This window comes from Cucurbita maxima, unplaced genomic scaffold, assembly GCF_002738345.1.
Source record: "Cucurbita maxima cultivar Rimu unplaced genomic scaffold, Cmax_1.0 Cma_Scf00001, whole genome shotgun sequence".
NCBI classification, from domain to species: domain Eukaryota; kingdom Viridiplantae; phylum Streptophyta; class Magnoliopsida; order Cucurbitales; family Cucurbitaceae; genus Cucurbita; species Cucurbita maxima.
The window spans coordinates 3962396-3977429 of NW_019272017.1; the positions used below are offsets into that span (position 1 = coordinate 3962396).

General features: G+C 37.1%; 3 protein-coding genes and 1 pseudogene across 4 annotated transcripts in view; 3 read left to right on the forward strand and 1 right to left on the reverse strand.

The window, feature by feature from the left end:
- The first annotated feature begins 890 nt into the window (after nucleotides 1-890).
- LOC111480468 (F-box protein At5g49610-like) lies at nucleotides 891-2899 on the forward strand. Its single transcript, XM_023125529.1, has 2 exons — nucleotides 891-1078; nucleotides 1653-2899. Exon 2 carries the CDS (start codon nucleotides 1659-1661, stop codon nucleotides 2829-2831), a length of 1173 nt encoding a protein of 390 aa, XP_022981297.1. The 5' UTR covers nucleotides 891-1078; nucleotides 1653-1658; the 3' UTR covers nucleotides 2832-2899.
- A 596-nt stretch (nucleotides 2900-3495) lies between these two features.
- LOC111479341 (proline-rich receptor-like protein kinase PERK4) lies at nucleotides 3496-6346 on the forward strand. 2 transcript variants are annotated; one of them, XM_023123942.1, is made up of 9 exons: nucleotides 3496-3562; nucleotides 3685-4000; nucleotides 4151-4534; nucleotides 4606-5094; nucleotides 5160-5246; nucleotides 5345-5415; nucleotides 5502-5578; nucleotides 5667-5811; nucleotides 5895-6346. In XM_023123942.1, the coding sequence occupies exons 2-9, from the start codon at nucleotides 3802-3804 to the stop codon at nucleotides 6288-6290; spliced, it is 1848 nt and encodes a 615-aa protein (XP_022979710.1). In that variant the 5' UTR covers nucleotides 3496-3562; nucleotides 3685-3801; the 3' UTR covers nucleotides 6291-6346. The 2 variants fall into 2 exon arrangements, with proteins under 2 accessions (XP_022979710.1, XP_022979720.1); XM_023123952.1 differs by having other exon boundaries at nucleotides 4612-5094.
- Nucleotides 6347-6987: 641 nt separating this feature from the next.
- Nucleotides 6988-12045, forward strand: LOC111482156 (annotated as a pseudogene).
- Nucleotides 12046-12727: 682 nt separating this feature from the next.
- The window catches only part of LOC111479953 (cytochrome P450 90B1), a 4157-nt gene continuing 1850 nt past the window's right edge, over nucleotides 12728-15034 (reverse strand). The window contains exons 7-8 of the mRNA XM_023124887.1: nucleotides 14903-15009; nucleotides 12728-13243 (exon numbers count right to left, since the gene is read on the reverse strand). Of these exons, the coding sequence (XP_022980655.1) occupies nucleotides 13007-13243; nucleotides 14903-15009 (344 nt within the window). The 3' untranslated portion in view covers nucleotides 12728-13006. The remainder of the gene's footprint in view (nucleotides 13244-14902; nucleotides 15010-15034) is intronic.

Here is a 15034-nt window from a genome sequence, read left to right on the forward strand (position 1 = left end):
GGATAAGTTTGGAGCGTTTTATTTTTTAAAGTTAGGTTAAGTTATAATTTTGGTACTAAAACTTTTATAATTTTATTTAATCAGTTCATTAAAAATAAAAAAATAAAAACTCTTGTTGGTGTCTCTTGAGAATGGTCTATAACCGCCCATAACGACTTTTTATGTTTTTTTTTTTTCTTCCTTTGGATGACGGCGAAAATCCAAAGAAAATTCAGTCCTCATCTCCACTTCTTCCCATCACGACAATAATATTAAAAAATATGTTAAATAGAATATAGTTATTATGTTTTAGTAAAAATTCATAGATAATATTTAAACTCACCATATCATTTTAAATAATGGATTATGGTTATTCAAATCATTTATTTATTTAATAAAAATAAAATATTAATACGCTAAACTATCTATTTATTTATTTTCAAACATTATCAATTTTAATATATATATATTTTTAAAAAATTATTCCAAAAACTTAAAGTTTTAGTTGAAGAGTTTTTAAAAAAATAATTAAAAAAAATGTCTCTTATAAATAAATAAATAAATAAATGATAAAATGAACATATGTATGTATCATATAAAAAAAACAATTAAAAATAAATTAAGTTGGAACACAAATTAATTTTTGAATAAGTCACCTAACTCTGAATCTTTGCTTTGCTTTGCGTTTCGGGGTTAGAGTTGCGCACAGACAAACTACAATCCAGCGGTGATGTCATGACGCTGCAGATGAGCGCCATAGGTTGCTTCGCCCGCAAGCCTGAGTCATGGTCCGCGTAGACTTTGACGAAATCGCACAGCCAAATAAACGCTATGATTCTTCTTATTCACGGTGCTCTTTGTTATTAATTACCCCTCCGATTCTCTCCGCCAAAAACGCCTCTCTCTCGCTCTACGATTCCGATTTTCATCGCCTGATCACCGATCATTTCCCAAACTATCCTATATCTTCCCAAATTCTTCGCAGTTACAGTTCCAATCTGATTCCAATTCCTCCGTCGTTATTTCATTTTGATTCTCCGGAAGAGCTTGAAGAACTCAGAGTTTATTGCATTAAACAGATCGACTCTGTTCTTGCCAGGTTCGTGTTTTTGATTCTTACGCCTTTGATCCTTCTTTATATGTTATTAGGAATTAGTCTCAGAGTTTTGAGTGAATGAATTCGAGTCAAATTTGATCGTCTCTTAGAAACAACGAAGGTAATACAAAGACAAACTGAAATAATGTTACTGTTGTTTGTGTTTTACTAAGGGGAGGCTACCATTTAAACTGAAATAAATCTTAGCTCCTACAAAAACTCTACTCAAATAAACTATTCCTTTTAATAATGATGAATGGCTTAACAACTTACTAATTCTATCTCAAATAAGTGCAGGTGTTAATCTAGTATAATCATATTAATCATTGATTAACTTTTTGCGTTGATGCATTGATGCATTAATGGATTGATTTGTTTGAACTTCAATTTTGTATATTTGTAAATCATATTATTAAACCACGATTAACTTTTTTTCTAATAGCGATTCATAATATAATATATTGAACAGTAACCAAACATCATATTTACATGCATCGTAACCAAAATTTCAAACCAAGCAATGCTTCATATTTCTCACTGATTCTGATATGTTGAGTATGATATTGTTATGTTACAGGACAAAATGGGCATCCAGGACGTAATAAAGACGGACGTACTTCGTTTCGTCCCAGCCAAATCCCTGTGCAGATTCAAATCCGTCTCGAAAGACTGGAACCAATGGATCTCTTCTCCCTTCCTCGCCCACCAGCAAGCCATTCACTTCACCAAAACCTCCGGCTTCTTCTCCCAATCCAACAGCCAAGACTGCTTCTTCATCCCTCTCGACCCCCACTCCCATGGCGTCCCATTCCCTTCCCTTTCCTTCCTCCCTGAATCCACTTCCATCCGAACCACTTCCAACGGCCTCCTCTGCTGCCAAAGCACTTTCCAGGACAGCATCTATTTCATATGCAACCCCGCTACTATGGAATGGAGACAGCTCCCCGAGCCCTCTCTGCTTCATGGCCATGTCTCTGCCATTGCCCTTGCTTTCACTCTCTCCACTTTCAACTTTGAATCCCAGTTCCAGATTGTCTGTGCTGTCCCCTTTCATTCCGTCAAAGCTGTTTACTTTGAGATCTACTCTTCTAGGACCAACACTTGGAAAATTTCTGACTCCCAATACTTCTATGCTGGCGATGGTGATTTGATGTTCAAAGGGGACGGATTTTGTATTGGTGAAACCGTGTATTGGGAGACGTCAAACGGCGTCATACTGGGGTTTGATTTGAAATATGAAGTATATGGGGAGATTCAGCTCCCTCTCCCTCCCGGCCATGGAGCTATAACGGAGATCCGTGGAGAGATGTGCTATGCTATGGTAATAACTTGTAACAGTGAGAATGATGAAGCGGGTGCTTATTCGCTTGGCATTTATGGTGGTCATGACATGGTGTTGAAGCATCGATTTCCTCTCGATGTTGGGAGTTATTTGGGAGAGGATTTTGATGGAGAGGTTAGAGTATTATCGTGTGTAAGTGATGGCATGGCGATGATTCTTGTGGGGAGCAATGTGATTCTGTATGATGTGGAAAAAAGGAAAGGGGAGATTGTGAAAAAATTAGTCGATCTGCCAGATCGTGCCAGTGCGGGGCGGTTTCTGCCGTACGTGAATAGCCTTGTGAGGGTGTGTCCGGTGGAGAGGATGCCGCGGGAGGATCATGATTTACAAGAAGTTTTGAGAAACACGAGCGAGTTGGTTGGGTTTGGTGAAGTTTCTTTATGTGGAAATAAGTGGATAGGACCGACTATATAGTGGCCGTCGACGGGTTGAAACAAAAGACTTGTCTTTAATTGGTCATGTTTGTTGTCCTTTGCCCAAAAAAATAAGACCAATATTATTTTGTAACTTTAAAATCTTAAAATTAAATTAATAAAAATAATACTAAACCTTGTATAAATTTCAAACGTTTAAATAATATTCCATCAATAAAAATGCACACATAAAGAAAAGAGTTGAAAAACATGTCACCATAATTTAAGAAAAGTTTGGAGAAATTAATATTCCAAAATACCGACAAAGATATGTTAAAAATAAACATAGTGCAAATGAAGAACGTTTGTGTCTGTGGATAGAGCCAACCCGTGGGAAAGTAAAAGCAAGTAAATCAGGAGAAGTCAACGGGCCCATAAATTGTTTCGATTTTTTTTTTTTTTTTTTTTTTTTTTTTTTTTTTTTGAGGCTGNGTTTGATGCGAAGTGTAAAGAAAAGCTTGAAAACAGGAGACCAAAAATAATGATTACAAGGAGTTAGTTAGTTAAAAAAAGAAGGGTTAGAGGTCAACCAGAAGTGGTGTAAATGGTTAATATTAATAACAAACTCCAACTAAACTTGGGATTAGGAAATTTAAAACAATGCCTAATCCAGCTTGTATGTAGGAGACCATTGGATTACGCAATCCAAAAGGGGGTCTCCTCTAATTTTCTCTCAAGGGATTCTCAATTTGAGGCTCATTTTCCTCCCCTTCTTCCCTCTTTCTCCAAAAGGTAATTAATCCCTAATCCCTTCTTTAATCTTAATCCTCTCTCTCCACACTTTGTTGTCATGGCGGAATCAGTGAGCCATTAGGTTGGTGTTTTGTGTTTTTTTTTTTTTTTTTTCTGTTCAGGGTTTTGTATGAAAGCTGGTGAAATTTCCGGCGACAATATTTGGTGCTTAATCTGTGCCGGAATTTCACTGCTTTTTATATCATTCGAGAGAGAGAGAGAGAGAGAGAGAGAGAGAGATGAGTTCAACTTTTGAAGAAACTACTTCCGGGCACGACTCTTCATTTACACCAGCCATTCCGTCTTCGTCGTCCTCGTCCTCGTCCTCGTTCTCCTCATGGTCATCGTCGTCGTTTTCGTCTTCCTTCTCACCGCCATCACCATCATTTCCTGATTTCGACCCCGATCGCTCTACGCCATCAGATGATAATAACTTCGGTATCTCACCGCCCCCATCAGGTTCTGTTAAATTATTGTGGACAAGGAGTTCCGAGTTAGGAGATGAACCACAGGATTTATTTATTTATTATTATTTTTTTTTTAAAAGATTGTCGTAATTATATTTAAACCTTGATTTACATTATGCAGATGAATCTCCAGCACCAAAGTCATCAAAGGACTCTTCCAAGGATACAAATTCGGGTAAATCTTCAAAAGCGCCAAGCCCGCGGTCATCGACGCCGATTGCTTCAAAATCTCCTTCACCGCGATCTTCCTCATCTTCAAAAGATGCATTGACCTCGGGAGATCGGACGGAGGGGAAATCATCACACAAATCATCACACAAATCATCGAACAATGATGATTCAGGGTCGTCGGATGTGAGTCCAGGAGTTATAATTGGAGTGGCGGTGGGGGTGGGATTGTTCATAATTCTTCTCATATCATTAATTGCTCTGTGCTCCAAGAAGAGGAAGAGGAAGGAAGATCCTATGTCGTACTATAGTGGAGATAATGCGAATGGACCTAAAGGTTAAATTAATTTTCTCAAACCACACCACTTTAATTAATTCAATTATTTCATATAATGTTAACTATCACAGATGCAGGTGGTAACTATTACAACGGTTCACAAAAACCAAATTGGCACATCAACAACAACGCAGGGGGGGGTCCGGGCGGGAACGGGTGGCCGCCCATGAGTAGTGAGAACATGACCACAAGCGGTAGTTTTACAGGGCCTCCTCTTCCTCCACCATCGCCATCCCTTGCGTTCGGGTTCAGCAAGAGCACGTTCACGTACGACGAGCTTGCAGCAGCAACGGGAGGGTTCGCGCACGGCAACCTGCTTGGGCAGGGGGGGTTCGGATACGTGCACAAGGGGGTGTTGCCCAACGGGAAAGAGGTGGCGGTGAAGAGCCTCAAGGTGGGAAGCGGGCAGGGGGAGAGGGAGTTCATGGCTGAGGTTGAGATTATTAGTAGAGTCCACCATCGCCATTTGGTGTCCTTGGTTGGCTTTTGCATTGCCGGTGGACAGAGAATGTTGGTCTATGAGTTTGTTCCTAACAACACCTTGGAGCATCACCTTCATGGTACCTTTTTTTATTTACAAAAATCAAAAAATTAATTCTCTCTCAATTTTATGATTTGGTTTCAGGTAAAGACCTCCCTGTAATGGATTGGCCAACCAGGCTTCGTATTGCCATAGGTTCTGCCAAGGGTCTTGCTTACCTTCACGAAGATTGTAAGAATTTTCCCCTCTAAAACATTATAATGTCTACATTTCCCTATGCTTTTTAAATCACAAGTTTTATAGTAACAAACAAATGCATTTACTCTCAGGTCATCCAAAAATTATTCATCGGGATATCAAATCCGCTAATATTCTAATTGATGCCAACTTCGAAGCAATGGTATGAAAAAAAACATACATCATACTAAGGGATTAATTGTTCGATTTTTTTAATATCAATATCCCATAATCTTTCTATGACTTCAGGTGGCGGATTTTGGATTGGCTAAGTTGTCTTCAGATACTAACACTCATGTCTCCACCAGGGTTATGGGTACATTTGGGTAATTAAATTTCAAATTTAATCCTTTTATGTTTATATCTAACCTGGTCTAGTTGACTAATTGTAATGTTTTTTTTATGTTGATTTAGGTATTTAGCGCCAGAATATGCATCAAGTGGGAAGCTAACGGAGAAGTCCGACGTGTTCTCATTTGGTATAATGTTATTGGAACTCATTACTGGAAAACGACCGGTTGATCATAATAATGTTATGGAGGATAGCTTAGTAGATTGGGTTGGTATACGTTATATAAGAAGCTTATAATTAGATATACTTATTTAACTTTGGTTTGATAACTCTTTTAAAAACGTGGATAGGCACGAGCGATTATTAGCGGGGAAATGGGAGAAGATGTATACGAAGTGCTGGTGGATAAGCGATTAGGAAAGGAGTTCAATACTCAGGAGATGGGGCGCATGGTATCATGTGCTGCAGCCTCCATCCGTCACTCCGCTAGAAAACGCCCCAAAATGAGCCAAGTAGTACGAGCCCTAGAAGGGGATTATTCATTGGACGACCTAAACGACGGGATAAGACCAGGTCAAAGCTCAATTTACAGTGTGGCAGGCTCGGACTATGATTCAAATGCGTACCAAGCCGACATGTCGAGATTCAGGAAACTAGCTTTGTCAGACGACAGCAGTGAGCTCGCAACTTCTAGCAATGACTCACGAGAGATCAACCATCCCGGGACCCAAAGGCCTCTCTTTTGAGCCCCCACTTGTTTTTTTCCTTCACAGATATTTTATTTTTATATATTCATTCAATTTCAGAGCTTATTTTTTTTCTTTTTTTCTTTTTTGAATTTTTAGGGAAAAAAAAGGAAAAAAGTATTTTGAGATGATTTCAATTTATTTGCGTCATTGTTACTGTTAAACAATTGTGGTCCCCAATAACTTAGAGGATTTTTATTGTCTGTTTGATAAATAAACATTTAAAATATATTTAATTAAATTTTTAACTTTCCGAATTTGTATATATTTTGATAAAATGTCTAATATAAATTATATAAATATTAATATTATTCTATCACTTACTTTTTTTTATAGATTTTTTTAATAATATATTAATCTTTTAGTTTCAATGCTCTTTTCTACATTTTCATAATTAATCAATTGATTAAGACGTTTTTCACTAAAAAGATTATGAGTTATAAATTTTCTATCACTTTGTCGATTTTTTTAAATAAATGATAACGGTGTTAAATTAAATTAAAATTTTTTAAAAATTCCTGCGACGTCTTTGTAATTAATAAATTTACAACAACTAGACTATAAAGGAAGGTATTTTTGTAATTAATTGCATTCTCAGGGCCAAAATGGCTGTTCCTTTCCCGCCAAAAACCCTAACCAGGAAAAAAGAAACTGTTTTTTTATTTTTTTATTTTTCGTTTTAAAGAACCAATATTACTCAGACCGTGCAGATTCTCCGCCAAACATCACGACGATCCATTTTCCCGGGTCGTTTCCCTGAATCTCACTAGGGCACTAGAGTTTGTTCGATTTTATGTTGCGCATTTGGTTCGTTCTTCTTCCAGATTTTCTTCTTTGTATTTGTTGAGTGGTAAGAACAGTACCTAAGATCAATCAACTCTAAGCACGGTTTTACTGCTTCTTAGGGAAATCACTTGGTTTTCGTTACTCTCAAGTGGTTCTGCTCTGTTTGAAGGTTTGATCCGGTCTTTATTCACCGTTTGACACTCATTTTAGGGCTGACAATGGCTGTCGAGGAGAAACCACGAGCTGATAATTCTGCAGAGTCCCCGACTTCGGTTCTGGAAAACGAGGTTTTTTCGCTTTCTTGACTCTGGCTCAGTGCTCCGACTCCTTTTACCTCTTGATTCTTCTGATGCTACAATAGAACTTGTGTGGATATTTTCGCAATTGCTGGAAAGAAAAGAGTCGATTTCGTGCTTGTAACTTCTGTATGTTGTGCATGTCAATAGTGTATGTTATGCATGTCAGTAGTGAATGTTAAACGGTTTTATGACATTTTTTTCCCCTTTTGGCATGAAGGATTTGTCTAATGGGGAAAATGAGATCAAGTTGGAGGAAGAGATAATTTTGGAAGCAAAAATTGGGGATTCCAGCTTTATATCAAAAGAGATGGCGGAAGAGGAGCAGAAATTGCTGGAAGCTCTGGTTAAGTAAGAGGAGGCCAAGAGACTTGAGGATTCAACAGAATCTCCAAACTTGAATGATAATCAATTTACCAAATTGGATGAACTTCTCACTCAAACACAGTTATACTCAGATTTTTTGTTGGAGAAAATGGATGACATTACAATTGTATGTCTATCTGCTGTATATTTTATGCATTTTGAAGTTATTCACCTTTTCTTCCCTTCATTGAGATTTGATCTCAACTAGCTAGAATGGAGTGGAGGAGGACAAGAAATCTGTTGGGAAAAGTTGTGGGCGTGGTTCGAAGAGTAAAGCTTCTGCACGTTGTAATAATGTAAGAATTATGTGAGTCTCATAACATCATGTAAATCCTTCTTATATTTGAAATTTCAATATCCTTTAGTACTTCAGCACTATAGGTAGATTGTTATATAAATTCTAACCTGAGATGAAACTTTTTCTAGAGGAAGGCAAAAAGGGCTGTTGCAGCTATGCTGACTAGATCGAAAGAAGGTGAGCGGGATGAAGATGTAAACTTGACCGAGGAAGAAAGCATAGAAAAGGAGCAGAGTGAACTCGTACCTCTGTTGACTGGTGGTAAATTGAAGTCCTACCAACTCAAGGGTGTCAAATGGTTGATTTCATTATGGCAGAATGGGCTGAATGGAATCCTTGCAGATCAAATGGGGCTTGGTAAGACAATTCAAACGATTGCCTTCATTTCACATCTGAAAGGGAAGGGACTGGATGAACCTTACTGAGTAATTGCTCCTCTTTCCACTCTTTCAAATTGGATAAATGAAATATCGAGGTACTCCTGTGTTAACTTGGTATGAATTTTTTTTAATAACAAAATTGTTTAGACGCCTTATTTTCCTCCATTTTGTTTGTATGCCTCCGTATATAGATTTGTGCCCACCGTGACTGCTATTGTATACCATGGTGACAAAAAACAAAGGGAAGAAATTCGAAGGAAGCACATGCCTAGAACAATTGGACCCAAATTCCCATAGTGGTTACTTCGTATGAGATTGCAATGAGTGATGCTAAAAAGTTTTTGAGGCATTACAGTTGGAAATATCTTGTCGTCGATGAGGTCAGCCATCTTTCAGACCAGACTACTAAAGTGTCTCTTATAACATATAGCAATGGATTTTAGGAAACTTATAATCCTGAAAGCATATTTTTCTAGAAGGGGCATCGGCTGAAAAACTCAAAATGCAAATTGCTGAAGGAGTTGAAGTATATAACTGTTGAAAATAAACTGCTGGGACACCCCTACAGAATAACTTGGCAGAGCTTTGGTCGTTGTTGAACTTTATTTTGTCAGTTGTCTTTTCATCCAATGAAGAATTTGAGTCATGGTGAGTATGCCTTTTTATTTTTTTATAGTATAATCTTCGAGTTTTCTTTTTTCATCCACAAACACGGAGGCAAGTTTATATTCCCTTTGAAGTACTGAACTCTGTTAAATAAATAATAGCACTCATATTTTGAGTTGTAGCTTACAAGTCAGGGGGTCAATAGTTATTATTACCATAATGAAGATTGATTTCCTCCTAATAATTTGTTTTCAAGTTTGATCTCTCTGGAAAGTGTCATGAATAGAAAGGCCCATGTTTGTAATTCTTTTGATGGTTTTTTTTCCGAAGTATGTTGCACAAGTTTGTCATATTCATATATTCAAATCCTGCAGGTGGTAGCAAAGCTGCATGCAATCCTGAGACCATTTCTACTTCGGAGAATGAAATCTGATGTTGAGCTAATGCTCCCTCGGAAAAAAGAAATCATAATTTATGCAAACATGACTGAGTATCAGAAGAACTTTCAGGAACATTTAATTAACAAGACATTGGAAAATCATCTCTCAGATAAGGGATCAGGTGGTATAGCATTGGGTTTAGTATATGTATGCCATGTGCTTGCCGTTGTAACTATCAATTTTCTCTATTCTTATCATTTTCTTTATGACGTTTATCATTTTTATTTTATTTTATTTTGAATTTCTTTATGAAACGTCATTTTTATTCATTACAGACTCCAGTCCATTTTATGTTCTGCTAATTGTGGTAATTCTTTTCTGAAAATGCAGGATATTCTCCTGTAGAGCAGATAGTTGAGCAGTGTGGAAAATTTTGCTTACTAGATAGATTGTTGACACGGTTATTTGCACCCAAGCATAAAGTAAATTGGTCTGTAACTCTAGTTCTGTCATTCTTCTCAGTTTTCCTAGTTAACCTAATTGCCTACTTTGCATTTCTATTAGGTCCTTATATTCTCTCAATGGACTAAGATTTTGGATCTCATGGAGTACTATTTTAGTGAGAAGGGATTTGAAGTTTGCAGAATCAATGGTGGTGTGAAACTAGATGAAAGAAAAAGACAGGTATGAGTTTGCACATGAAATAACCAAACAGTTTGAAGCCAGTCGTGTTGTTTGTTGTTGGTCTGTTTTTCTTTCATCCACTGCGTTTTTTATTCGCATCAAGGCCTATATGTGCCAAAACGTTGCAGTATAATGTCACTTTCAGAAATTGTTGCACTAAGGAACTATATTCCGTTATCTGTTACCATGGAGAGAGTGAGCCAATTGTTTCTGAGGAAGGGGGTGTAAGATATTGATTGTTGGGCTCGTGGAGCAAGGAAGAGAGAAAGTAGGAAACTAAAAGTAGGAAACCGTATTTGGGCTCACACGATGGAAATGCTTGTAGTGGGGTGGTGGTGGTAATAATTGACTTCAGTGCCCCCACAACTTTATTTCCCTTGGGCTAGTTGGCGAACTCTATGTTCTGTTGGTCCCTAATGTTTGGATGGGCACATTTGGAACAGTTGCTTTTCCTAAGGTGCTCATGAGTGTCCTGATCAGGTGCATGCCTAGCCATTCCACCTCGCTTCATATTTAGTATGAGATGTCCAAAAACCTCAGTACTGCCTTGCATTTACTTTGTACTTTGTGCTCCTACTTTATTAGGCTCTGTTTATGATCTTGAGAAACATCGAGTTGAGACTGAATCAATTACTTGAATGTTACAAAATGGTAGTCTATTCGGTTATATTTAAATAATTAATTGAATCTCTTTACAAGCCGTGGTGATCTATTACCTTAATTGATTTCTTATCTTGGGTTTATTTCCTTAGCTAGACTAAAAATTTTGTGAATATTCCATCATGGAAGTGTTGGTGATGGGTTATCAAGGATTGCATAATTGACCAATTTAGTTTCTGTACATGTAGATCCAGGAGTTCAATGATGGTAGCAGCAAGTACAGGATATTTATTTTAAGCACGCAGGCTGGTGGTCTGGGTATCAACCTTACTGCTGCAGATACTTGTATACTCTATGATAGCGATTGGGTATTTTTCTTGATACTGTGTGTATGTACGTATGTACATATGTATGTATCATGTATGCAACTCACCATATTCCTTATGTACACCAGAACCCACAAATGGATTTGCAGGCCATGGATAGGTGTCACAGGATAGGTCAAACGAAACCTGTACATGTTTACAGATTTGCAACCGCTCAGTCTATAGATGTAGCTTGCTGATGGTCTTAATCTCTCGGTGTATATTTCATAAAGTTATTCATCAGTACTCTATAATCTTTGACGAATTGTGTTACCAGGGCCGCATTCTGAAAAGGGCCTTTAGTAAGTTGAAGCTTGAGCACGTGGTCATTGAGAAGGGGCAATTTCACCATGAACGGACAAAATCCGACTCTGGAGCTGCTGTAGAGGTTAGTTTAAGCGTTTCAATCCATTTTATGCACTCTGATTCTTCATTGCCTACATTTGATTTTGGAAATGTCAATAGAGCGACAACCATTAGTTGTCTCGTGAGAATAATTGGGATGTGTGCAAGCCGGCTTGGACACTCAAATATAAAAATAAAATATCTTTTCGTGAGAAGTTTGTTTATGTTACTTGGTGACCAAGATTTGTTGTGCAAGCTCATTACCTGGTTGTGGTAAAAAAAATTTCAGGAAGCGGATCTATTAGCACTACTAAGAGAGGAAGATTCTGCTGAAGACAAGATTGATACAGACAGACAGAAGTGACGCTGATTTGGAGCGCATTTTAGACCGCTCTGATCTGGTTGTCCCATCTGGTTCAGAGGATGAGAAAGCTAAAGTTAATGGTGAGTTATATCCTCTGAAAGGGCCTGGCTGGAAGGTGGTGATACCAACTTCAACAGGAGGGGTACTCTCTACCCTTAACTCTTACTATTAGCGCTAGGTTTGTGGGTGGGAACATGCATGTAGTTGAGGGTTTCTGGTTGCATGCAATTTTTGGTCCTCATAGTTGAACCGTCTTCTGCATCTGATATTGTAATCTTCAGTGCAGAGTTTCTACGGTCCTAATTAAACCCCCAAAAATGGATAATATAATAAATAATTGACTTGTAAAAAGAAAAAAAAAAAAAAAAGGAGAGATAATGGGTAATAAATGCAGGTTCGTGGAATAAAGTTGAAAGAATCATTGAAGAGCGCAGAACGTGCAGCTTTGAAGGCCATATAGACAATGGTTGACCGAATCTATTACAAATAAAAAAAACATCAATGAAAGAAAACGAAACAAAACCTAACAGGGAACTAATGTTTTTTTTTTTCTTTTGGATTATCGGTACTAAGACAGCGTGGATTAATTTGACCACTTACAACTATCCACGTGTATTTTCCTATTTCTTTCTGTCCTCAAACTGGGGAACCAATTCATAGCTATTACTTTAAAATCTTGTCAATTTCAAGTTTATCATATGGCAAACAAACTAGCTAATAACTTTACATTAAAAATGACTTGTATAATTAAATTGTATATTGTCGTGTTTATGAAAAATTATTATTGTATTTTTTCGTTATTTTTGAAAATCATGAAAATTAGTGTATGAAATATTTGGAATATTATCATAGTGTATTGGTATATATATATCACATTTATTTATAAAGATAACAATTAATATTTTGTCTGTGTCACTTTCCAAACTTTTAAAAATAATAATTTCGGCCATAAATATATTATAAGAAATAGGGTAAATGTAATATATTGATGGAAGGGCACAAGTGCCATAAGCCACACAACAGATGCATGCAATATTTCACTGGAAACTATATGAAATAAAATACAGAAGAAAAACCATCTTATCTTATCTTTTAATAATTACTGAATGACTTGTTTAATTTACATTAGCAATGTAGTAGCTTATGAAATGATCCCCCTACTAAATCAAGAATATTATTAACCATTTTTTAAATCATTTTTTAACCTCTAAATTCTGGAGGGTAGATTCAGGTGCGACCATGGTCATTACACAAGAGTGTGGTGGCGGATCCTGATCGGCAGACCTTTAGGGAAGTCAACAAAAGGGTAAGCAAAAGGTTGATCTGAACCCACCAATTCCCATTCGTAGTTCAAGACCAAATGATGAATAAAAATGGCCATTTCAAGCTTGGCTAGTTCTGAACCAGTGCATAGTCGCGGTCCGCCTCCAAATGGCATGAAGTTATTGGTTATCGTCGCACTCGATGGCAATCCATTCAGTTGCTGCGTCCACCATTAGACGTTAAGTAGGAATATAAGAACTTGAACTATGTAAGCTATAACATAATTTAAGAACAAGGGGATAGGGGTATGAAATGAAGTTAAGAGAGTCGCTTTCTCCTAAAGTTCATTTATTATTGGGCATTTGATTTGACAACATTTTAATAAAAATTTGACAACAAAAAGAACAGATGAGAACAATTAAGAGGGATCTCCAAATGGCAAAAAAGGACCAATCTATATATATATATATATATCATTCCTAACCTACATAACCCTCAAAGAATTAATAGCAATTGAAACATGCAGTAGTTTCAAAAGAAAAACAGTGATGGTTGAATATCATAAACTAAACAAGCCATGTTATCGTCAATCAATCCTGAACACAGGCTTCACTCGGGGGCATTGGGAAAAGGATGAAGATGTGAAGAAATGAAGAAATGAAGAAAAAAGGCATTTTGGATCGAGGAAAGTTGGAAGTGGTAGTTTTTGAAAAGGGGAAGGCATGGGAGGGAACTAGAAAATACATGGGGATGGGGAGGGACCAAGTTGTGCATAAATCCAGTAGAGAAAAAGGCACCAGTGCACGTGCAAGGGAGTGTCCCACCATCCACATGGGGCTCTAATCATCTCGACCCAATAGGCCTGATCATATCTCCTCGGCCCCCCCCCCCCCCCCCCCCCCCCCCCCCCCCCCCCCCCCCCCCCCCCCCCCCCCCCCCCCCCCCCCCCCCCCCCCCCCCCCCCCCCCCCCCCCCCCCCCCCCCCCCNCAAACTAAATTTCTATTTTACCCATTTCCACATAAGAATTCAAATCAACTATGAACAGTAACAATCAAGCTCAACACTACCATGTACTCATAGGCGATTTGATTCAAATCTTTATCCACATTTGTTCTACTAAAAAGAATATCAACGCACACATATAGCTCAACTAATTAATTAAGGCTAATTTTAAATTTTAACCAACACATTTGTTAAACTATTTATATAAGAAAACTTCTTATAGATTGTATATTATTTTACCATTGCTTAAATACAAGAAAGTGACAGAGATATTAGCATACCTTCATATGGGTATGTGTATGTTAAAAGTTGTAGTGAGTTTTAGAAATTGGTATGAAATTCCAAAAAAATATTGGCTGTACCTATACCTACTACATTGTGCCTTATTATCTTATAATCATCTAAATGCAACGTCTCGAATTTTTTTTTTCTTTTTTTTTTTTTTTTTTATATAAAAAACATTGTACATGAATCGGTGATGAACCTACAAACCCTACCATGCCCTCCTCTTTAGGGATCACTTGTTTTGTCACATCATGTTCTGCTCCCAAATTTTTATTTATCATTGTCTTACAATAAATTGTATCATATCTTTAGGAAATGTCTAAATCCAAATTTAATATTTCTAAAGTAAACATATAAACATATCATAAGCCGTCTTTCTCTAAATGCAACATGCAAGGTAATATATTTTTATGAAATAAATTATTGAAATTAGAATGATATAAAGGAACAAATTAATGACACGGGAATATCTAGAAAATAATAGGCACATGAAATTAGCACACAAGTTCTTTATAATATTTTATTTATTTAAACATTTGACCATATAAAATTATAATTAAGAAAAAGCAAAGGGAGGAGCAGAGCACAAACCTGCCACCTCCATGGATTAAAGTTGTGAGGTTGGTCAAAAACTGAAGGATCCAAATGCGCTGCAGATATCACAGGCAGCACTTTCCATCCACGTGGAATGAAATAACCTTTTTTTTTTTTTTTTTTTTTTTT